This window comes from Calidris pugnax, unplaced genomic scaffold, assembly GCF_001431845.1.
Source record: "Calidris pugnax isolate Ruff unplaced genomic scaffold, ASM143184v1 scaffold219, whole genome shotgun sequence".
Classification (NCBI taxonomy): domain Eukaryota; kingdom Metazoa; phylum Chordata; class Aves; order Charadriiformes; family Scolopacidae; genus Calidris; species Calidris pugnax.
The window spans coordinates 4226369-4252439 of record NW_015094507.1 but is presented as its reverse complement, the minus strand read 5'-3'; the positions used below and the strand labels follow the sequence as shown (position 1 = coordinate 4252439).

At 39.1% G+C, this 26071-nt stretch overlaps 2 protein-coding genes across 2 annotated transcripts in view; one reads left to right on the top strand and one right to left on the bottom strand.

The window, feature by feature from the left end:
* The window catches only part of CEP85L (centrosomal protein 85kDa-like), a 114479-nt gene that overhangs the window by 39343 nt on the left and 49065 nt on the right, over positions 1-26071 (bottom strand). The gene's annotated exons all lie outside the window — the stretch shown is intronic.
* PLN (phospholamban) lies at positions 11672-22852 on the top strand. Its single transcript, XM_014964505.1, has 3 exons — positions 11672-11868; positions 17024-17058; positions 19632-22852. Exon 3 carries the CDS (start codon positions 19755-19757, stop codon positions 19911-19913), a length of 159 nt encoding a protein of 52 aa, XP_014819991.1. The 5' UTR covers positions 11672-11868; positions 17024-17058; positions 19632-19754; the 3' UTR covers positions 19914-22852.

Sequence of the window (26071 nt, the reverse complement as noted above, 5' to 3'; positions counted from 1 at the left end):
TGAACTACATGGATGTTACATGGATGCTACATGAAGGACTTCTACAGAATAAGCAGCCAGTGTGACAGATGCACTAATTGTTATCCCAGCTTGCAGTAGTCTAAATTAGTGTTGGTAATTTGGAGTCTCAAAATTAGCTATCAATAAAGGAAAAGGACAATTTCTCCTGCCCAACCCCGCCGTCACCATTTTCCTGTGGGTTTTTTGCCATCATAGAACGAGACTGGTTCAGTTTGGCATTGCAATGTCATACAGGGCTTTACTAAGCAAGCACACGAAGCTCTTTGCTAGTGCACTAACCCCCTCCTCTTTGCAACAATTGTTTAAAATTGTGATAACGAGTTGTTCTGTTGTGCAAGGGGAGGGGCAACGTGCCTCTCTTCGATCAGATGGAACCGCATTATCGCATCTGTTGTATGCCTTTTAAAAGCTACTCCAATAAAAAATTAGAATGTTAATGCTATTTACAGACAACACCACAATCATTGTATCTTTTAGACAGTGGAAAGCTTTCAAAAAGGAAAAGAATAAACAGTAACAGCATTAGAACACCTCCTAAAAGCAACACGCCCTCTGGCCATTACACTTTTTTCAAGAATGTTTGCCGAAGCCTCCTTCACAAATGAAATTCCCATCGCACACAAGGCATTACATGCTTATTAGAGACCTCAAGGACTTGACCCACATAAGCCAGGGAGGAATCTGATTGTCCTATGAGTTACTGTTATTTGTACATTTACTTTTTCCCCAGCGTTGTTTATACTGCAGCGGAGGCTTCTGAACTTTAGCAAGGTCAGGTTTGATAACCACAGCAAGAGGAAGACATGATCCCTGAGCACAACAGCTCACAAACGAATTAAGAGAAAAGCATAGCAAGCACATGGTTGCTGGGATACTAAGAGAGATGGGAGAAAACAAATGCTAGGGTCAGGTATGCTAGTCACCATGGAGGGGGTAAAAAAAAAAAAAAGTGGAAATTTGCTACTGATGGCATGGTTACAGGGTTTTGAAAGCAACTGCATGGTCACTTAAACATGGCATAAATTTATGCTGCTATCAAAGGGCAGAGGGGGCTGTTCTCCTGCCCCTTCTCACCACTTGGAACATTCATACCTTTCAGCTCCCTCCTGACAGCCCTAGCCCTACACTCCCCCTCCATCCACACACATGAAGGTTATTTGTATCTAGGTCAGACTCCTATCAGATTCATTGTACAAGGCCATGTGAAATCCAGCACTGGCACACACCGTTAAGTGGAAAAGCAGTGTACAAGACATCAAGTTTTGCAGTGGCACAGCTTTGTGCTGGATTAGTACGAACACACAACCACAAGCTGAATTATCTCAATTCCAGACAGTGCCAAACCCTCCAAAAGTATCAGTTTGTGGACTGTGTATTTTCTAAGCTTCTGAAAAAAAATACTGCCATGCAGTTGCTGTGGCACTGTCAAGTTTCTGGCCAAGACCTGGTGTTTAGATATGCAATCAGTTCAAGAAAAGGAACTTCCACATGAAAGTGGCATAAGACAATAAAAATAAAAACCTTCCACACTTTCTTATCTTTCAAAGTAGCCCTGCCTGTGCTGATTACCCAAATTACTAGAGCGTGCACAGGCCCAGCAGCGCAGCCCTAGCCTACAGTCAGAGACTGTACGTGTGAAAGATCTGTACATGCTCAGGATCTGCATCCAGCTGGAGTTCCTGAGGAAAACAGCAATATAACCGGGGATTAGTAAGGGAAGTGAACGGGAACACTGGCCACCACCTAACTGGCAAGGTTTGGTTCCCTCTAGCATCCTTGATGGTACTGTGCAAAAGCCCTAAACAACAAACTACAAAATCAATATATGAACTCTGAAAAGACTTTTGAGGATCCCTACGGATGCAGTTGTTACTGTACGAGTAAAGGACAGCCCCATTCCAAGAGGCTGCACCCCCTTTGACTTTCTCATCTCTGCCACCTTAAGCTACTATGTTCTTACGGGGTAAAACTGGCACTCCCAGAGCTGCAGGCTGGATTATAGACCCTTTTCTGCTTATCTTCCCATGAACAATTACACTTCTCTTGCTTTTATGTGTTGTTATAACATTCCTTTATACTCCATGCACCACCAGTATTATTTTTGTCAGAAATCCTTTCCATTTATATTCTGGCAAATGTTATGAACACAAAACACTTCTAGGTGCCACTTAATATGACGTTAAAAGCAACAGTGCCTGGAATTTTCCACTGATAACAATTGGGTCTTTCCTAAGTATAGAAGCACTTGTTTTATTAAGTGTTCATTTTATCTTCCCATTACATTTAAAGTCAAATGTTCTTCACTAAATCAAAAAAAAAAAAAATCTGTGAAGATGAAAGGGAACTTCTATAAGGAGAATAACTTTAATGTTTTGGTTTTTCTTTTCTTGAAGCTTTTAGTGAAAGCTTCACTGTTAAATTGATTTTCTTTTTTGTTTCCTATTCAGGCCTGGAAAGCAGCGTGACCAAGAAGTGACTATAGTTATTCAAAGCCCACAAGACGACCATTGTTTTAAGTGCTGCACAAATGTAGGACATAAATTATTCACCACAAAATTTTATGAACTGTACAAGACAGACAGAAATAGATTAGAAAAAAGGGGAAGACAAGAATGAGTTGCAAATTAATCATGAATGGAAGCACCCCTAAAAGTGAAATATCTCAGTCATTTGCACTCAGGCACCCTCAGCCAAGTTCTGATGAGTTATAAAAACCTTTACGTTAAATGTACATTGCTAATACCTACAAGTACCAGTTTACTAAGGGTCAGTGTTGATTGCTCATTCAATACTTATTACTCCTGCTCAGGGCCAAAAAAGAGCGGATGCAAAACGTGACCTAGAAAGCAAGTAAAAAGGTATCTATTTTTTGCCAGCCTGCAGGAACTCTGCAAGAATGAGCAGAGCTGGCCATCAGTCTTGCACAGAAACGGACAGAAGCCCTTCTGTAACAAGAGGATAATGAAAAGAGAGTGCAACTAGGGTGAATATTAGAAAGGGGAAAAAGAAGAAAAAAAAATAAAAAAGAAGAATACTTGCAGTGCATTAATTGGAAAAGATTTACAAGAACCCAAGAATCACAGAGCATCAGATTCCCTTAACAAAACATGCAAACATTGAAAGAGAGGTAACTCCCTCTGAATTTAACGTGAAGCGGGAACATACATTTGGGGAAAACTGATGCTCTGAAAATTCTTTATCAAGGGGCCCAATTTTTCAAATGGAGGATCTTTAGATTCTGTGAAGGGTGTTGGTCCCTGAAGCAGAAAACTGGGTCTCTCCTCCTCTGCATTTCGTTTAAGTTTTTCATGACTTTATAAGAAATGTGAGCCATGAGTGTAATATTCAGCAGGTTTAACTGAAGTTAAAAAGAAAGAAAAAAATCCCACAAAAGTAAAGCAGAAATGTTCAATATATTTATATGACAACAAATCCAAGTACTCACAAAAACTCACAAAAGCACACTTTATTTACAAATGGCAATCCAGAGCTGGTCTCTCAGGGAACTTGCAGAAAGAATGGAGTCGAGCCAAATTAATGGAACCTCTGCATTTCTAGTTTTGCAGATGCAACTTCTGTACATGTTAAAAGTGACAGCACATGGGGAGGGAATGATTAGGTAATACACTGTTTTCCACTCCCTTTTAGGCTGATAAAGCCGAAGCAAAGAACACACACACAGAGTTCTTTTTGCCCCAACCCCCACTTTCTTCTTCTTCAGCTCTCACTACCATGAACACAGTTTAAAAAAAGACAAGGAAACAAGACAAGAATATTCTATGGACAGCACAATAAGGGATTCACAAGTAAGGGATTGAGTAAAGCCACCTTACTGGAGACTGGAAGACAAAAAACAAGTTCTCAACAAAAACAGCCTCATGCAGGGATAATAAGGTCTATGGATGTCAAAGCTCTGCACAAAATGAGCACATTACTCATTTATGTTTGTTCGTGACTACCTTGAAAAACTTCAGTAGCTGGAAAATATTAGAGGCATACTCATGTTTTCTGTCCCCACTGCAGGAATTCTCCCTTGGAGGAACTAGCTGTGTTTTGCCCAGCAAACCAACCAGGATGTCACACGGACCTACCATGAAAAGATTTCCATTGCTTTGAGCAGGGATTCTACCACCATCCCTGTACAGCATCACATACGCCACATATCATCATGTAAAAAACAATTATTCAGTCTCTTGCCCCAGAATTTTGGGAAAAAAATACTTTTTTTTTAACTCTCATGGAGACACCATGTACCTGACTGACTTTCTAAATTTCAGAGGGAATTGTAGAGGCTTTGCACCTCTGACAAATCAGGTCCTGAAATCTCGAAATTCAGACATTTGAAAATCCTGGCCTGAAACGTCTGTGTCACTGACAAACAGAAGTGCAGCCAGTTTAACACTGGGCTGTCTGTGAAACTGGGAACCACACAAGCAGGGAAGGTAGTCACACAATCTGTGTGTGGAATAAGTGACAGATATTTAAACTGTTTGGCTTCAATCCAGATTATGAACCTTTCCCACTTGAGTTTATGAGGGGTACTTGAAATGCACTTGTCTCTAACAAAAGTAGTAGTATGATGTAAGGGTGCTTTTGAACATCCGTGTCAGTGTGTGAAGGTGTCTTCCTTCCTCAGGAGATAAACTAGGGGGGAGCCCTAGCACCTTCTTAATATAAGCAGAAAGAGTAGAAAAAAGTTCATGCTAAAAAATAAATATCATTTCCACCATCAGCAATTAATGCTTTTCACTTGTAGGTCTCAAAGTATCTTAAAAAGAAACAAGTCATGTAATTCTCATTCTACAGAAAGGAAACTGAGACAAGAGCATGGACAATTTGTCCAAGGCTCTCCGAAGAACACCAAAACACAGCACATTCCCTAGTGCTGTGTTTTGAAACCATTTTACAAGCAAAATATTGGTTTTAACAGACACAAATGAGACTATCCCTGCCTAAAGAAAAATAAACATACGTTGAATGATGTTTTTGATTGTATTAAAAAAGAAAAACAAGGTCTTATCCACCCAGAATATCCTTGGAGCCAAAACTGAGATAAAGCTGCATATTCTGTTCGACAGGATCTGAAGCTATTTTTCACCATGCTAGAAAAAGTTAAACACAGAGAAAGACCTCCTAATGCTCCAGCTGGAGAATCCCTTTTGTGCCCAATACTGAGAGAATGAGAGGGGAAAATGATTCCTAGTGTATTGATGAGCCACTCAGCTAAAAGGGGCATCTGCAGCAAACCTTTCCTAGTACACTGTCTAATAATATGTCGATAACACCAAACATTTGGGAAGAACTAAAAGCTGTCTAGTAACAACTAACTCAGAGCTGTATGTACATTTCTACCTAGTTTCTCTGTGACTGAAGCTCAAAATAGCCTTCCTAGAGTCTTTGAAAAAAAAGAAAAAAATATATCGAAAGAAACCTGTGCAAATCTGGTAACTCAAATTAGATTCAAAATCATCATTTTCCAAATTCCAGGCCACTGCTACTTCCATTAAGGTATACTCTACCCACTGGTCAAATTCAAAAGGCTTGCTGATTCTCAATTCAGCTTTCTGTGCTGTCATTACTAAGGTGTTTTAGATGAATGGGAATCTGCCAAATCCTTCATAGATGGAAAGAAGCACCAGGAAGTTCAGGTGGTGTGTATGGACCTCAGAAGATCCTCTATAGTTTTGCCTTTGTAGTTCTATACACTGAAAAAGTCATATTGAATATTCAAGCTGGTGTGTTTTTCAGCTATATAAACCCTATAAGCATATTCAAAGACGCTTTTTACACTGAAATGCCCCTTTTTTCCTTTCCCTTCCCCTCATCAAGCATGCTCATACTCTGTTCACAGTGGCAGCTAAAACATTAAACTAATCAAGTATAACAGTATATCTTTAATCTGTATACTTCTTAATCTACACAGGAGTTATTGCAGTTTGAAGAGTTTAAAATTTAATGTAAGTTCTGCTGTTTATTGCAAGAACGACACCACCCCACCCCCCCGCCCATATATTTAGTATCTTAAAACTAGTACTAATCCAATATAACATGAATTAGGACAGTATTTTAACACAGAAAAAGGAGGCTCATCTAGAAAGCGGCAAAGTTCATGTTTCAGAATTAACTGCCTTTGTTTTCATTTTCTAATTCTGAGATGTCAATACTATTTTTATACCAAATACTCATATAACCAATGGATGCAAAGGACTGTATTTCAAAACCATGGGACCAATTAATTTTCACTAGAGGCCACAAAAAAAAGAAGTGGAGTAGAGCAATGTTTCTATTTTGGCACATTCTACAACAGAAAGAAACCAACAATAAGCAAAACCAAAAACCAACCCAAAGTTTGGGATCTTAATTTTCTGGGGTGCTAGGAGTGAAACATAATTTTATTTTTAACATAAAGGATTTTTTTCCTGTATATGTAATTGGGAAACAGCACTTCATTTCTGAAGAGGGAAAAGACATTCTGCTATTTAAATAAACCTCAGTGATTTTTTATGAAGTAAATAAAAAAAAAAAAACCCCTTCATGTTTTACTTATGAATTGCATGTAATAAGGAAAGGAAGTGATAAATAGCTGACATTCACCATGGGAATTGTGCTAGTCTTATTTATAGCCACTCCACTCCCCCCACCTCCCCACTCCTCCCACATGAAAAAGAAAAGGTAGGGCAATGGGCAGAAGAAATGAGTAAAGAAAAACGCTGTTCTTAGCATCAACCAAGAGAAAGAAACATGCTTCTGGTTCACCTTTCCCATATGTACATGTCAAAGTAGGACCAACTAAAACTTAGTCTGAAGACCCTTTAAAAGTCTGATCTGCATGATCTCCATGGTGATCTGAATGAAGCTCCCAGCAAGAACATCACAGCAAGATGCTGAAGCCACTGGTCTACAAGCTCCAGCTCCACATTACAAGAAGGTAGTCACTCTGCACAGGAGAATCCAAATGCTGCCAATGCCTTCAACGTTTGGGCAATGTTTATGCATTTCTGTTAGAACAACCTTCAGCTGAAGATAGGCAGCAGCTAAATCTAAACCCCAATCTTTTCTCCTCCATTCTGCAGTTACTGTTTAAGCAGAGATAATCCAGCACCACCACTTGGCAACTGGAACGTGGTCTTCCAACTTTATCTCTCCTTCATATGCCTTTGTCCCGCCGTTCATCCATCACTCATAACATGTCAAATAACACAACTAATCTCTGTGCTTCCTAGAACAGTTTATCTCAAAGACACTCAGCACAGTTTCTTAGGTATAAGGATCTCAGCACACCACCTAAAGCACATTGTTCAGCTTAACCAATTGAGGACACCAGTAAACACCTAAACACAGTCCTCCCAGGCATTTTATAGAAATAAAAAAACCTTCCACTGGAATGAAGATCACCAAACTTCCAAACTTCCTATTCTGTATCACGTTGCTATTTTGAAGACACTTTGCATCACTGCAAATAATTGCTACTATTCAATTATTTGACCTTAATCTAGTAAAAAAAGTACACTTCACTGATAAGAAAGCAACCCAGGTATTTGAAAGAGCATGGCTTTTTGTGCTGTCAATATTTTATTGCAAAATTAAAAAGCTACATGAGTCAAGCCTGTGCTAACTGTGTTGCCTCCAAGTGAAATCAGTGCTCCCTATGGGGGTATGGAAGAGGAAGGACACTGGATTTTCAGAGCAAGAGCCAGGCAAAATTTCAGTTCCCCTACTTCTCTCCTAACATTGGGTCAAAGCATTGAAGACAATAAACAGGCGTTACACTTCTGAGCCCTGTGATCTACTTTAATGGTTAAAAGTTCATGCCAGTAACAGCGACTGAAATAAAAACATTCAAGCTGACCTTTCCAAAAACGTCTTTGGTTAGTAACAAATCAGATGACTAGTCCTGCCAGAGCCTTCAGCATTCCCAAAATGAGAAATATTTCAGCCCAAGTTGTATAGTTTTCTATTAATTTATTTTGTATGTTTTTTTAAATCACTTTGCAATGGTACGCTTCACAAGTTACAGCTTCAAAAAGAAAGTTCACCTTGTTTATAATTAAGAACAAAATGTGAAGATCAAACTAATTTAATGACTGTCCAATGCTTAGGAAAAGTAAATATTTCTTGTCCCAGGGGAGAGTAACACGACACAAAGCCTAAATTTCTCAGCAGAGCTGCCTCCTACAACGCTAAACAGAGACTGTGAGTCTGACTATAAAAGCAGGAAAACCTGCAGCCTCCGAAATGCAACTTTGTTCACATAGATCCAAAAAACATTGAGATTCCAGATGTGAGGGAGAATCGCTGAAGTCCAGATAAGCGTTCAAGGAGGCATGAAGTAAAATATACAAACACGTGGGTCATAAATGTATCAAAATCAAACAAAAAACCTCAAAGTCTTAAAAAAAACTTACTGTCCCCAATTTGATTAGGCTATCTCCTTACCTGGTGTAAATCTGGAATGTTGTTCACACCAGCTGAAAATATTGCTTTTCCTGTATTTTTAGGAGTAAGGAAAAAACTCCCATCTCCCTTTAGGTTATGCTAGACCTGCAGTACAACTGTAATTGAAGGATACATTAGCTGGGTCCTTTCCCTTAGCACAGATCAGCAAAAAGTGTCTCGTAAGCCACATTTGCTGATACCTGGATGGCTACAAGCAATTACACGTGTTGCAGGATATATCAGAATCAGGCCAGAAAAAAATGGTTACTAAAAGGAAAGACCTCATTTTAGTGTTCAGCTTCGATACCAAAGCTATTCTGTTCCACCTACACACACAAACCAGTGCACATCCGTGGGAGCATCCACTTCTCCCTTCTCCTCGTTTTTAGTCACTTTTAAACCAAACATGTGCAACGCAAGAACCTTAGCAGTGAGGTATCAGAGAGGCAAACTGGCAGTATGAAAGAAAACTGCAGCAGCACCTTGAAATAATGCACTAACCTGAGTACTCAGACGTACTCCTGAATTTCTTTACTTGTATATTATAAATAATTGGGCTTGGAGAGCGGTTCATTTCTATGCCGAGTCGTGGATTATTAACAGAGCAGATACTGACATTTCAAACTCTTTACACAGATTTTACAGGTGGCCAGCACATGAAAGGCAAAAATAGTCCAGGAAATCATTGTCAATGTGAGTAAAAGTCTTTTTATTATTCAAACAAAGGAGCTGGTACATTGAAGTATAACATGTCTCTTTTTGGACATTATCCCAAACATCAACCGGATCTCTAAATAAATTTATGAGAAGAAACATGCTCTGGTGGCAGATTTCTAATCCCACTGGAGAAAGCCCAGATCATCTCCATTTAAGGTCAAGCAAGCAACAGCTGCACATTTTTGTTCCCCAGAACAAAATAAAGCAGACCAGAACCTCCAACACAGATTCCTTTTTTAAAGCTTTTCCTTTCTGATATCCATGGGTGTCTGGACCCGTTCACCCAGGGGCAAATCAAACAGTACAACGATACACCCATATATACTGCCTGTACTTGTCAGACTGACATGTCCCACAAGCAGCACTTGGGCATCTGCCTCAGAATCCCACCAAAATCCCTGTGATTACACAAGGGAGTGATACTAAACTGAACTAGAAAAATGTTCTCAAGAGAGGGTACCCAAACAAGCTTGTTGTCAGAGAAACAGCATTAATAAAACAACATCCACATGGTCTGATTTTGTGGACAGCATTGCTATTTAATAAATAGATTTTCCAGCTTAAAATTTCTTGAGTTAGACATACGTAGAAAGCATGCATTATATTTCTGATGAGATACCACTGTTTTTATTAATGCCTTGCTTATTTAAGTATCATTCATTAAACACACAACTAAGTTATGACTGCGTCAGTAGCTCACAAACAAAATCAGCATTCTTTTAAGACATCTCGTTTCTGAAAAGCTCCTAAATGATTTTTAGATCCAATTCACTAACAATAAAAGCAGAGAATTTGGGGCAGAGTAACTAAATAACACGAGCATTTTGCAGTGACTTGGTAAAAGGGAGGAACTCGCATCACAACAGCTGAGGTGCTGGGTGTGGGATTTTAATAACAAGGTACAGAGGTGAATTTCAATAGTAAAAGTTCCACATTACATCTTACAAAAAGCAAGCAATGCAATGACAGCAGTACTTTTGCTGGATGACAACATGTAATAAAACCATGAAACTTCCCTCATAAAAAGGCCAAACACAGTTTGCTTGACTGCAATAGATTTATAATGTTAATAATGCCATTGTAAGTAAATTATGAAACCCTTTGCACTGGTAAAGAACTATCACTCCTCACTGTGGAGATATTCAATTAGCTTTAACTGATGTATGTGACCCTAAATTTCCTGGGTTTGATATTAAAGGATAACACAAAGCGGGTAGATTTATTATATTAGAACTGAGTTTCTAACTTCAACTACGTTATAACCAACTTTGCAGGAGATCTAAACCTTATTTACAAAAATAACAACAGAGCTCAGTTTGAAACAAGGTGGCACATCACCTCCAAGGTATTTTTTTTTTGTTTGCAGCATGTGTCACAGCAGGGCTTATAGGGGATGAAAAAACCAAACTAAACAAACCCCCCCACCATGTCTGGTTTCCTGCTCAAAGCCAAGCACTAATCTATGCTAAAAAATTGCTGTCAGAACTGCATCTCTAAGTGTTCAGAGTTAGGCTGAGCTTCTGCATTTTTGCCTACAATTTCCAAATTGGGCAAAGGCACGTGTGTCAGGAGCATCCACGTAGGAAGCCTGATGCTGGATGCTCACACGCTCAACAGTTCAGTCCTTTCACATCCAGTAAATCCTCCACTTCCCGGATGCACAAAACCTACTCCATATAAGCACTGTGGTCTCAGTTGTCATTTCCCAACACAGGATGATACACGTAAGATAACCTGCAAAGCAGCATCCAGGTGCTACTCCCACCCAAACACCCAGAAGGGGTCCTCAAAAATCACTTGGATAGTTTCCAGCCACAAAAAGAGGGAGGGGGAGAAAAAGGGTGTGCGTGTTTTTTAAAGGAAAGATAAATACTTCAAAGTATATAGGAATGATAAATATCAAAGATTAACTTATATATGTTGGGTTTTACTTGGGAAAAAAATAATTCCTCTACCCCATAAATTAACTTGAAAGGTTGGTACAGGCTTGAAATACGGAAAAATTACTTCAGTTCAAGCATTGTCAGAAGAAAGATGATATTGGCCAGCACACACCATACACAGCGGGTATTCGGTTTACAGTGTAACAGAATTTTCAAAACTATACATGCTGAAAGTGTAGTTTAAGAAATCGCCTGTACAAAAGAAAATCATTCCAAGTCTAAAGCTCATGTGAAATGTGATCGCCCCCACAAGAGACTTAGGTTTTTTATGATGAATAAACATAGCTGTAGCAACAGTAACACATCCAAAAAGCAGATCCCTGAACAAATTCCCATTTAAGTTCTTGTTTACGAAAAGTCAGGGTGTAAGCAAGCAGCTCCCTTCCCACCCCACTGAAGAGAGCTGCTTCCCAGATTCCTCCATGCTGTGGCTGCGCAGGTGGTCTCCCTGGCACACAGTTCCCTTCACCAGAGGAAAGATGTTGCCCATGTTTAATATATTACTGCTGTGAACAAGTTTAGAGGAGCAACTGCCTGTGTCAGAAGGCAGAAATGGGACCAATCACAATTTGTGAGCTGCTGAATGACACCGGGAGTCCTGCCTCTGAAACTTTTGTTATTTTTTCCCCTCAACCTACTTCAATTGTTCCCACAACTCGGTCACAGACTCGGACAAGTTGCCAGAGATCTACAGACACTTCCCACAGCCCCGAGCAGGCTCCTCTCTGCTTCACTAACAGTCACACCAGAGGTAAGGGACCTCTCTTCTTTTACGCTTTTAATTCTTACAGCAAAGCACTCCAGGGGTAGTTTTCTACAAAAACTCCTCTACTCAAATTAACAGCTGGTTATTATTGTTTATAAAAAAATATGGAAATGTAGGCATTACAGCTCTGTGTCAAAAATATAATGCTGGGGGGGATGTACTTTAGGGACAATAAAGGCAACTGAGATTTTTCTACACACTGGTGGGACACCAGTTGTCCTTGGGTAGGATGATTTATACAGGTAGCATTACACCAGAAGGTGAGAAGCTTTCATCATTTTCCTCAGACCTTTGTCTCTCCTTTCAAATTTAGTATTTGGTTTTTGTTTTTTTTAATACAAAATCCAAAGAGAGTAATTAACTTTAAGTTTTGTAGACACTGTTGTTTCCCCAAAGCTGCCTATCCACAGCCCAGCAAAAGTAAAGCTCTTTCACCATTTAACTCAGAAAAGCATTTTTCTGATCTAACACAGTGAGAGAGCAAACCTTTTTTTTTGCTCTACGATGAAAAAGTATCTTTAATTAAAAACTTAAGTGGTTTATAGAAGTATTAGAACTGAAATTATGTTACTCAAACTGCACCTCAGGCTACAGAATTCATATAGTATTTTTGCTGTGAATTCCTTTAAGGGTTTATTTTCTCTAGCCAGTCACTGCAACTGCCAAACTTGTCCTAGAACGCTTCTAATAACAGATAAATAATTTAGCTAGGATTTGTAACATCACTAACTGAATTTTGAATGCAGAAAGTAATCAATTTATTTCCAACTAAGGGAAGTGCATACACACTGTGAAACAAAACACAACCTCAGCTTTAAAAATCACTGCAAACAAAAAAAGAGTGCATCTTAAACAGAAACATGTCACATAAAGGACATTTTACTATTTTAATATTTAGACATACGAATATTTTTAAAATTACTATGATTCATGAATATGTAGGTCTGAGGAATTTCTCCTTCTTACATACACATTCTCCTCTTCCACCGATTCACACCTTACTACTTATATCTACTTAAGGTTCTGGTTTTAGAACAGACAGACAATACAGACCTTAATTTTGTGAGGCATGTTTTCCCTGTTACAGAACAGACACACCTAATTCCTTTTCCTATTACTGACTGGTATGCATCAGATGAAAATATATGCTCAGTTTTGTGCTCAGCAGCCTTGTGCCACTCTGGAATAGACAAGTAGTGGAAGTGTCTGGACGCCCTGTTACTCCTAAGGCAAACAACCTGTTAAGAAGTTCTCTAAACGCTGTTCCCAGTAGGCAGAAGCAGCACTCAGGATCTCCCAGTGCCTTCAAACCAATGCCTACAACGAGCAAGAAGATTCTGAGACAGATTTTTATTTTTTTCCAAGGCTAAAGAAATATAAAATGTAGTTTCAAGTGAAGACGGGAGTTTGGGTTTATTTTACCACACAGAAAATCTTTCTCTCCTAACACATACACTGCATACATGTACCTTTAAACATACAGAGTTTATGCACATACACACATAAATTGAACATACACATAGAAACTTAACTTCTGGAGGCAGCTCTTTACTGGAACGCATCCATAGCTACAGCAGGTTGGACGTCTGTTCATCTTAATTCTATCCCGTCACAGAGTTAGGTGATTGCAAGTAGATGACAGTGTGGTTCAGCTGTTAAGTTAAACCTAAAAATTTCACACCGATAACATCCCATGTCACAGACATCCAAACCCCGAGTAACAACAGCCAACACCCATGACAGAAGCATGTACTACACAGCAGGTGATAAATGTTACAGATGCGAAAGACTGCATTTAATTTACAGCAAATAACAATTTTCTGCTTCTTTTTTTACCACCCATTTGTCAAGACAACTACGCTATTTGTATTTAGAGAGATTCAGATTTATGTATATACCATACTTCTGTTTGAAAAAGTTGTATTTATTTCTCATCCTCTGAAGAAGTTAGGAATACAGTGTCTTCATTGTACAATATGAAACTCACTTTGTTTGTAATCAGTTTGCATAAAGGTGATTTTCACTGATTTTTTTCAGACTATCAGCAAACAAAAACATACGGGATACACCTACACAGTTACAAGAGCAGCTTTACATTTGCTTTAAGAATAATTTGATTTAGGAACAGAAAAGTACCCCAACTGGAGAAACAAAAAAAATCCCACAAGAAAGTAATATTATGTTCCCTAGACTACAAAACACGTTAGAACTGGAAGATTGCTTTTGCTTTCTAGAGATTGATACGTGGCTTAAGAGGACTTTCCTGGCATCAAGTTACTTCTCAGAAGCTGAATATATCTCCTATATTCTTAAAGAATGCCATATCATTGTGCCCTGAGCTGCTAAAAAGCTTAAAAACATAACTTGCAACATCCCCTTCTACTCCTACCTTTTATATATACCAGATGTATTTCAATTTTTACTTGAGTTCAAATTGAACTTACCCCATTTCCTATTAATAAGCAGTGTCATATGAACCACCAGAACCTAAAACCCCACTTGAAACTACAAGGTGTTAGGTACTCAGTGCATGCACTGGAGGAAGAAGTGAATTTCCTAAAATAAAGTTACTACATAAAAGGCCAATCATACCAACAGATGGGAGAAAGTACACGGTTATTATATGCCTTGTTTTGATAAGGGGAAAATATGAGGACAGAGGCTGAAGCACCTGCCCCAGGCCCCACTGCATGCTCCAGAGTTCCAAACTTGCCCAAAGCATGAGCTCCCAGGCTACTCTAATGGGCCAACACACAGATTGAAGTCCCAGTTACTCACAAGGTACATGGATAACTTCCAAGGAACAAAATGCCAAATCGGGCGTGTTTAACTATTCATCAGTGTTAATTTCTTTGCATCTACACCTGTCACATTCTCATAGATTTGAAATCCAGGTAAAGGCTCTTACTGGCCATCTTGCTTCTAAAACACTGAGAACATCAAAGCTAATCAAAAGGAAGACCGTAAGAGGAATGAGTTAATAAGAGAGGGAGGAAAAAAAGAATCTAAATTAAAGTGTGAACCTTCCCCTATCCTCTCTCAAACACATGAAAAATATTAACACTTCAGTAAAAAACAGGATAAAAAGAGTTTGCTTTTCCTGTTACCAGCGTTTCTTACTCTGAGAACTGATATGTTGCTTCTTCCCCCATCCGAAGGAAATGTCTTCTGCATGTGACTGAAAAAAGACATTATATGCCACAAGTCAGTCTCTAGCTCTCTTGCATGACAATGTATTCCAGCTGCAGTTTTCTCTTTCCCCTTGCACAATTCCTTGCTCTTTTTCCACACTCCCCCTTCTCTTCCTCTGTTCATTTTCTTTTTCTACTTTCCTCCCTCAATCTGTCCTCTCCTGCACTTGGCTAATACCCGTAATACCCTTCTTCACTGATACAACTACCTAGTGCAACTCACAGCCTAAAATCAGAATAAGCAACAGAATTCTGCACCCCCAGCACAGGTAGACACAAAATCCAGCTGCTGGAGTAACTCCTAGTAAGTCTTTGTTTTAAAAAAGAACAAAAATTAAAAATTATGACATACCTTCATAAATCACTTCTATGCTTGAAAATCTGTAAGCAAGTTTGGTTTCATCGTTGGAAACTTTTACTTACTGAACTACATTGGCAGCAGTGAGACCCTCTAGAGGTTTCTAGAGTTAATTCAGACTGCTTCCTTCTTCGCTCCCTTCTCACCCCTCATCTTCCTCATATGAAAAAGGAGGATTTTCAGACTCGGAGGTCTCAACTGCTGTGACTCCACACTGCCAATAAGGAGGTATTTTACAGCAGGGTTCAAAAAAAAGCAATGCAACTTGGAATAAGATATATACATTAACACAAGACAGCCAAGCATGCCTACATATCAATTGCAGCTGCTGTGCTCAGGGCACAGCTTTAGAAATCTGCAATGTCTTCTCCTATGGGGGCCACAGAATCCACAGACAATGGCAACAAAGAGCTCCAGGTTCAATTTAACTCACAGCGTTTAGTCCTGCACGCAGGGTTCTTTTTTGCTTTGACACTACACGCACAAATCTTTACACTTACCTCCTCTGAACATGCAGAGAATGCCTCTTCCTGCCCAGGAGTGTCACAGTGCTCACACAAATAGCTACAGGAATTTCTTAGGCCAGGTCATTTTTGGTAACAGTTCTAAACACATACTAGACCAAGGATCACATAACTTGATGGTACTCTTTGCATCACTGTGCTTATGGTTATTAAGACATTTCTTTTCAATGGATGAAAATGAATTACTAGGTTTTGGGGGCATCTCATAAAAATCTGTGCAATAGACTGTTATGCAATATTACTTTTTAACAATGCCTTTTCAGGGCTTCACTTGGTTGTATGGGAGAGCAACAAATCAACTATGTCAAACCTCTTCTATTCCACTGATATCACTGCTGCATTTAGTAAACATATGACAGGAAACAGGCTGTGTCTAAAATTGCTGTGGCATTTCCAAAGGAGCCAAATTTATCCCGTGTGACTTCAATGGAGTCAATGCAGTTGCACCAGGAACGAGCGTGGCCCACAGTTTTCACTTTGGTCACACACCTCCTCTCATTGTGAAGGACACCCAGGAACAAAGATAAAAATAACCTAACACAAATCAGGGCAACTGTCATATGTCAGTGGAGAAAGAAGCAATAATTGTGATCGGAAACTCATTTTAGGGCACCAGGTATAAGGGACCCCCTATACAGTAACTAACGTATGGGTCACCCACGTGAACGCTTCCTGCGGACCCGCGCTGTGCTTAAGACAAGCCTTTCACAGCCATGAACAGCACTGGATTGAACACACGACTAAAGCAATGCAGCCAGCAGCTTCTCTTGTGCAATACTTGGTCTTGTCACACATGAGTGCAACACTGGTTTTTTAAAAAATAATCAACTATACCTTGCCCTTTTGTTGCACTTCCCTTTCAAGAAGTGGTGTGTGCATGCATAATACTTCTTAATACTGACCTAAAACACAGTCAGGGGTCTAAACAGCAGAGAACAGCTACTATTTGTGGCAATGATCAGCCCTCACTTCAGTGTAATTATTTTTCAGGCTGTCCATTTTGACCTTGCCAGCCACCCATACGCAGCTGTGTCACTGAATCCTGTTTCTCTTTGTGCACACTTTAGGTGGGTGACAGCGCCATGGAGGATTAACAAGCAAGGTATGTGTTCATTAGTTGAAGTCATGCACTTGTAAAGAAAAACTTGTTGAAATACAGACACAGGATTTGCTTCCTTTGCTTATAAGGTTCTTGCACAGACAGGCTTAGTAGATAAAACAATGTGTAAGTGTTTTTAAAATTTCCAATTCTGTATGAGCTTTTAAATCAAGAAAACCAGGTTACTCTATTTTGACCTTTCCTGATCCCTTCTCTACATCATTTTCTAGCCATACAAGTTATACATTTTAACTTACACTATCTTCCTTGTTAAAGTATCCGTTCTTATCGGCTGCCTGGTAATGTATGTTCAAACAGCTAACGACAGTGTGACAGGCTCGACTGAGCCTTCTGACCTACTGCCTTCTCCCTCAGAAACATCCCTCATCCATTTCAAAGGGAAGAATATTATTTTTTTTTCCCTTCCCAAGAGATCTCACCATCCCTCCTCACCTGTGCTGACCTTGCATTTAAGATGCCCAACCAGCTAATGTTGCCTTTTTCAGAAGCACTTCAGAGCCCCAGGTCCTGCCCCTCAAGCCATGCAATTGAAAGCTATGCAGCAGCACAGCAGTGCAGCTGCTCACGTACGTGCGGTAGATCTAATGCTGTACACACAATGGAATTATTGTGCACCTACACAGGTAAAAACTCGTGCTGCCCCAGCCCTCCTAGGCAGCCAGGAAGAAGACAAATCTGTTGCTGCACAACCCAAAGCCCACCGGTTGCAGGCACCCTGCATTACAGATAGACATAGGGAGTGGTGATGAAGTCATTCTCAGGAAATACTGTTCTCTGGGCAGTGTCCATCACACACACTAGTTACACAGGCTTCTCTGTACTAGTGTAAATCTGTCAGTGGCTCACCTACTGCCTACAAGAGGATAAACAGCCTAATGCACCCCGGCCCATACTGGGCTGGGAGAACGAACGTGCCATCAGCCAAGCACTTGAGAATTCCTGTGGTGTCTTGCTTTTACTGCACTTGGGACAGACAGCAACCAGCAAAGAGCTAAGCAGAATATACTTGGCAAGCACTTTAACTGCTTAAATAGATAAAAACAGGTACAGCATAAAGTCAAACAAAGCTGAAAAATTACGGTCGCTATGAAAGTAAATTCCTGGTGTGTGTTTTGTTCGCAATAAAGTTAAGATCAACTATAGCTAAAAACATCATAACAAAATCTGAAATTCGGTTTTCGGAGGAGATGTCAGCACATGGAATCACCTAAAGGCATTAAAATATCCATGTGTAATCTGGTTTCTTTTAAAAGTCTCTTTTTGAATACCAACACGGCCACTGAAAGCACATGTATTCTGCTCATACAGCACTATTTGAATCTACAGCCCCACATGGAGGGACTAAAAAAGAAGAGTCTGAAAGACACTTCTGTTTCATTTCGAGGATCTCCATTTTAACCCATCTAAAGGCAAATTCATGGACAACAAAATATCTCTGATTCAGCTGCGATCATCATATAATTTAGGTAGTAGATATCGAAGCAATGGTTTTCCTTTATGTGGCATATACGAGTAGACAAGAATTTAATTTCTTGGGAAAAAAAAAAGGCAAAGAGATGATAAGGAAAGGCCTTCTGTCAAAGATATCATGAGACACACATTCATAAAACATTTACTGGCAAATGCAGCTTTAGGAGAAAAGTTTGAGAGATGTATATATCATCATCATCTTGAAAACCAATTTTTCACATTGCAGCAACACCTACAGAATCCCCCTCACTATGCGCTAAGCAAGCATCCATCAAAGCCAGCCTCTTCCCGTGGAAGGTTCATACAGAAGGGTTTTACACCACAACTACTTATTGGGAGCTTTAAGACAATTGTCACCCTGTGCTTCCATCTGACAATAAAGACAGGGAAAATATACTTGAAATAACATACTCACTTTAGAGAGGGAGTCACATACATGGTTTATTTTGTTCCTCATAGCAGTCCTCTGTCTTCGCACCTACATTTTATAACACATGGTCCCACATGTATACATAAAAAGTTTTATTCCTTTTTCAGTTTTGTCTGTTGACTACTAAAATCCTCTATAGCAGTGATGCACAGCTTTTAATTACGCACTTTAAAGTATTTTTACTTGGAATAGAAATGCTCCAACAAGATTTCTTTTCCTCCCTTCCAAAATAAGGTACTACTAAATCAGGTTATCTGCCTGGGTCACTAACAGCCAGCAGTAATCTCCAGATCTCCTGGCTGAAAGGTCTGTGACTCGAGCCATATCATCAGGCTTTCATGTGTGCTTGAACAATTAAAGCAGGGGTGAGAGGGAAATCATTCATGGCCTTTCCACCAACTGTGAAGGATAGAGAGATTAGGATCTAAAACAATGACCTGAATAAATCCCACATATCCACAATTCCTCACCACTGCTACAAAACAGGTACTCAGTAGCCTTCAGGAGGAAAAGCACAATACAGCACAAATCCTGTTTTAAAGTAAAAGCAACTTATTTACTTCAGGCTTTTTAGAACCTTAAAACAATCTTCATTTGCACTCATCAAAACTCATTACTTCGGCATTTCTAACTCTTCACTTTCCTGCTTTCCCAGCTCCACAAAGGCTGTCTAAAACAAAAAGAGAAGATAATAGGCACTTTGCACTGTTCCTGACAACTCTTCTTCTTTCCTGCACTCCTAAAACCTCTGATTTGTGCCCTCTGCTTTCTCGTTGCCATGGAGAAGGTCCAATACATAACCCGCTCTGCTCTGAGGAGAGCCTCAACTATTGAGGTCAACCCACAAGCACGCCAAAGGCTCCAAGAGCTCTTTGTGAATTTCTGCCTGATTTTAATTTGCCTCTTGCTGATCTGTATCATTGTGATGCTCCTCTGAAGTTCCAGCACTTCTCTGCGCTGTCCTCTAGGAAAGTCACCCGAAAGGGAAGAGAGACCTACACCCGCAACTCCCAATGCAAGGATCCTCTGGTGAGAGGGGCTAGCACTTGGACTAGAGCTGTACGCCAACCATCGCACTACTCTCTTTCTACCTGCTACATGTATTAAAACCACACTTCTGTGCAGAACAGTGTTTAGAGCCTGTTGTTACAAAGCTGTGCATGACCTAATTTGTCTGTCTCGGTCAAGAGATGTCTTTTCTGAATGGGGTAAAGTACTGCCTCTTAATGGAGTTGGTAAGTTCCTCAATGTTTTAGCTAGCTCGCACAAACAGCAACTTCACTTTTTGGGGCCTGAGAGTTTTTAAATTTCTCTGAAAATCCTTAAGCCCTTGGGGGGGTTCTAAATTCAGCCCACGTCCATCCAAAGAAGAGCTACAGGCACAGCCCTCAATGCATCCTAGGAAAATTTCTGCTCTGCTTACTTCAAGGTGCTGCATCTCTGAAGGCATTCAAATTGTTTTTAAGAGAATACGAGAATAAACCAAAAATGTCTTCTAACCCCAAAATAAATACTATTTCATATATTTTTCTCCCTGTTTAAGGGATCTTATATACATACACACACACATATATGTATGTATATACATACATATACACGTGTGTATATATATATACACACACACACACAACTTAGATCTGAAAGAAAAGAGGCGACTTCATTTTCAGCATTTCTCATTAGATGCATCCTTACTAAGTAAGAACTAAATGACATCTGGGAAGTTTTTTCACTATGTTTTGCAGAAAAATTGACACTATCACACTGGTATTTAAAGAGAGCATCTGTCATTCGTTCAGTGGTCAGCCCAGTCCAAAGCATGACACAAAGATTTAATTTTCTATAGTCATTTAACTGGCATTACAATTCACACAACTCAACAATCAAAAAACGTTCTCCAAGTTCGTATTATTGGCCAAGCTTCAGACAACTTTATTGTTGCCTGACATAATTTATGCAATAATCTCCTTAGTTTAAAACTGCAGAAAACTTGGTATTTGCCCATATCACTCAATGTAGTTTACCTCTGATGTGGTAAATAGAAAAGTTCAGGTCTCCCTTACTGTCACGATTGAAATGTATTATACAAATATAAGTACCACCACCACCTTCGACTGCAAATGCCTGTTAGAGAACAAGCGTTTTCCTAAAATAAATAATATATAAAAAATAAAATAAATAATGAACAGTTATGCACAGGAGGGAATGCATCGCAGAAATATCTTTCCAGCATGTACAGCACAGTCTATACATGTAAAAGATGAAGTTTCTACTCCAGCAGTTGTCAGTGACAAGACTGAGCAGTAGATTTCCAACCCTCCCATGTGTTGCTGGTATTAAGCTGAATTCCTAGAAATCTTATATGGTTTTCAAATTTAAAGAAAGCTCAAGAATCAGTAGACAAAGGTCAAACAGATATTTATTATTTTTTTTAAACAGATATCTTTTTATACCACCCTATGTCAGCAACCCTACTGCTGAATATAGAATATCAAAACAAGTTTATTTTGATCTTGTATTCTGCCTTTAAGACTTAGTATTCAATGAGTAAAGGTTGACAATGAACAGCTGAGAAGAAATAGAAGAAACTTTTGGAAAAACTGTGTATTTGATGGAAAGAAAGCAAGTGCAGTGGTGATCCACTTCCTATCTGGCAAACAGATACAAGGAGACCAGACCTCTGAACTGAGGTTAATCACTAGAAGGTATTATCTACTATATGAAGATTAGGGCAAGCTGATGAGACTGGCAACACAGCCCCCCACTCACAAGTTAGCGTATGAATACTACTGATTCAAAATGGAAATGAGATTTACATTGACATTTCATGCTTTCTGACCACTGTAACAAATGCATGAGATTTTAGTAAGCGCACTTTTTTTATTACTATTTCTTCTTAAGAAAAGCCACAAACATTGTGCACTTTGGGGGAGTGGGGGAGAGAGATGGAAATAGAAAAATCTAAAATTACTTTTCTTTTGAAATCTGTATTTTTGTGATGAATAGGGTTTCCAGCTTTAGTTTGCTTCGGAGGTGTTTCATGATACTTCAATTGGAAATAGACAACAGTTTTACAGTACTGAAAATTTACTGAAGAAAAAAGGTTTTAAGAGTAAAATATCAGCACAAACATCCTGAGGATGCATTGGGATTGCAAGTTTCACAAGCCAGTAATATGTAGAAGTAAAGCATTGCTAAAAAAATTAGACCCCTACCCCCCTCATATAAACAAACCCACCAGTTTCCTCTTATGTACTTGAAAGGCCATTATTTATTTAAAAACAATGAATAAACAAGAGCAAAACCAAAGTATAAACTATAAATAAACTGGGAGTCCTACTGTTATTTTACAGCAATGCAGATAAATTGCATGTACTGTATGGGTCTTCTGTGTCTTAGCTGATCTGAAAAACTGCTACCGTCCTCTATATCACTAAATGTCAACTGAACCCAGAGATTAAAAAAAATAAAATCTTTTGTATATAGTACAATCTTCTTTGTATACTTGTATGGGCTTTCATACTAACAACTACTGTATTTTTATTTATTAAAATGACTGCTTGAAAATATATTAATGTATAATATAAGATAGTTAAATACAATTCCATTCAGAAAAAAGCCTCCATTCTATCATCCACTTACTAAAGTTATGTGAAAAACAGTTAGGCATCATGTAGATTTCTAATTCTTTATACCTCTGTTTATTCTGGTTTGGTTTTCAACAGTAATCTTGCCTATTTTGTGACGTCCAGATCACCTACACATATTTAATTTACGCTCACCAATTAGTGCACATAAACTACCCTAATGAATTTTGTGACAATGTAATACAAAAGTTCACTATTTTTATGAGCCATAATAAAAATTCCAAACACAGCATGTAGCTTGGATTAAGTTTTCATTTCTCTCTTCCACTCCACCCAAGGCTACGTCTTTTTGCTAAATTCATATTACACACACACATAGTGTATCAGGCAGCAATCTGGTATTACTCTTTATCAAAAAAAAACCCCAAAAAACCAAACAGCAACAACAAAAAAATCTTCCATGGCAATTTTACAGTGGGAAAGAGCTGAATCGGGAACAAGAATATGATGGTTATAAAGATGTTTGCCCTCAGCAAAAATTGATACATCTACCCATTTTCTTGTAGGTGAAGCTATGACCCATTTCAGAATTGAGATTTTATTCTGATCAAGACTAGTCAGTAGGGCACTTCAGAGGGCTGCAGCTCCTTGAATTTCTTTATTAACTTTTCTGCCTGAATTTAGCAACAACTGCCCTTACCAAGTATAAAATAGGCTTAAGCAAATTTTTTCACAAAACATTTGTCCCCAGCATAAAGAACTTCTGTGTAAGTTTTGCTACAATTATACACAGAACAATAATCATGTCAGCCTTACACACTCATGCTGAGTGGTACTTTGCCCATATCCCCTCTGCCAAAATTATAGCACAGTAACGAACACATTCATTTTGAGAGTATTCTCGTTCATATCTGGAAGCATACTAATATATGACAGATTACAGACCAGATACCTGTATTTGTATGGTTATTAATAAATATTGCCTGTCAGAATATAATTAGAAAATGTTTGTGAAGTCCTACAAGATCCACAGACATCTCTTATTTAACAACAAATGTAGTCCTTTTAGCTTTGACCTAGATGTTAGAAACTGAAAAACAAACAAACCAACCAACCTGTTTTAGTTACAGAAGGACATGAATGAATACCTCTTGCTCATTGCAAGGATTAAAAACAAAATATATTTCTAAGGATTCCTTTAGAAACTGATGCTCGTCTCAGGAAGAACCCTGGTAATTTAAATTATTTAAAACAAGCCCTAGATTTATTGTAATATCTTAATATCTGACAGTTAGTTTAGTGAAACTGATTATTTTATAAGCCCATTATATTTTTTTTTGATAAAATAATGCCAGAAGCGCCATTTCTGTACAAAAATGCTATAAGAACAAAGCTATAAAACACTGCCCTCTTGTGATCTACCCTAAAAACTTAGCCAGATATTAAGAATTAGTTTTAGCAAAATTTCACTGTTAGGGCTGAGTGGTCCTATGTATTTATTTTATATGTATATTTCTATATATAAAACACAATTGCTAAGTTATTAATACTATCTTAAAATAAGCTATTGCGTATGTGCTATTAAAAGCACCGAGGATGCAACCTCTGCCAGCCCAGTTTAGATTCTTAATAAGGCATTTGCAAAGCTGTAGTGAATCCCACCGGGCTCACCGCTGGCAAACCGCGACCCACCGCCCCGCACGGGGCCAGACCCTAGAGAAGCAGGAAACACTCCTGGGGAACAGGGGTGCATTTTGCCCACAGGAGAAAGTTGGGGATTTTGCACCTACAGAGATTGTCTGCCTTTTAAAAGAAGTAAGGTTTCAGAAACCTGAAACAGATTTTTGTTGGCTGAAACAGAGCAAGTCTTGCCAAAAGCCATTCTTTTGAAAAATAAAACGGGCCTGAAGAGTACTGCACACATTTTAAAGAGTAAATAAATAAAGAGACAAAGCGTATAAAATTCAAGTCATCTCTCCATTACCCAGTTAGTTCTTCAGTAGTAAAGCAAGCTATCATTAACTTTAATTTTTTTTTTTTTAATTTATTTTTAAGGTATTTGGGAAAAAACACTTGTAGGAGCGCCCAGATCCCTTTTCTGGGAAAACTAAAGAATCTAGTTATTGTAAACAAACATTTTTTTTCTCAACTGGCAGAAACTAAAAACAGGTAAACAGCTGAGGACACACTGAAACTCATGTGAGTCTATACTGCTCACTACTCAAGGAGCAACCTAAAGCTACAATCAATAGTCTGCTGCGAGCACAACAGAGGGAGCCACGTTATGGATCTTGCAAACAACAGAGGCCTCAACCTGCTACTCAATTTTCTGCTTATTGTCTTGGTTCTGGTGCTCGCGTTTATCCTCGTGAAGCTGATGTGAACCTCTGTGAGGCTCCGTTTCCTTTTCAGATCTTGTCTGGAGGGTTTTGCAATGATAACGTAGACACTTTGAACTATCTGAATAAAAATATGCAAAGCCCGCATACTGAAACATCTGTCAGCTAGAGAAAGTGTTCAAATATCTGTTTTCTCAGAAAGCGATCCTAAAAGCTACGCACAATTATCCACCTGACATGGAGTAACAAAAAGCATCTAGAGCCTTGCTGAGTACGTGAGGAAATCCAAGTACACGTCAGCAGTTACTGTAGTTTGCTCACTGCTGCAGCTGACTTGTATGTAAAGATCTACAAAAATCTGCAGCCTTCAAGGAGCATCATTTCTGCAAAGGGGACAACACAAATCAAATTTTTTAAATGGGAATTCCGTAGAACATTTACGTCACGGGAAATGAGATGGCTACAGCAGGAAGACAGAATAAAACACCTGCACAGGGTTGACAGCACACACCAAATGACCTGAGGAGAGGAAAAGCACAGATGCTGTAGATCCAAACAATGATATCCACAAAAAACAGCCTGCAGCAGCTCAGACAGGCATAAGTTTACATACAAAAGCATAATGATTAGTTACACCTTTTTTGACACCCGCAGTTCACATCAACACCTTAAAAGCCAGAAGCCTTCTGATGCCCAGCAGCAGCAAAGGAAGAATCTGTCGGAACAACTGAGAAACGAGTGACCATTGACAAGGGTTATCGTAACTCTGCCTGCAAAGCCCTTAACCCTGCCACGTACACGAGCAGTAGGTGCATCTGCACAACCACAAGAAGTGTGCCACAGCCTTAACAAGCCGGATTTACCACTTATGCACAGGTCAAGTGTGCAGCATGGGAGCCCTCAAGCTGTATTTGACATATCACTTGTTACTTGCCCATGTAATCACCCAGTCCAGAGCTTGTCTTCAAGCATCCAACCTACACTTCTTACAGGACCTTCTTCTGTGGCCCTTTACGGGATGATGTACATTCCCCCAAAGAGGAAGGGCAGTGACCAAAAAGAGCTCGCTTCTGCTGGAGTTATTTGCCCAGAAGGTAGCTCTACACACTGGAGAATGCTGGGAAAGATGGATGTCAGATTGAGGCCAAACAGCTTACTCTTACCATCTCTCT

Excerpts from the sequence above, each read along its gene's own strand:
- PLN (XM_014964505.1), top strand. The coding sequence starts at position 19,755 with ATGGAGAAGGTCCAATACATAACCCGCTCTGCTCTGAGGAGAGCCTCA.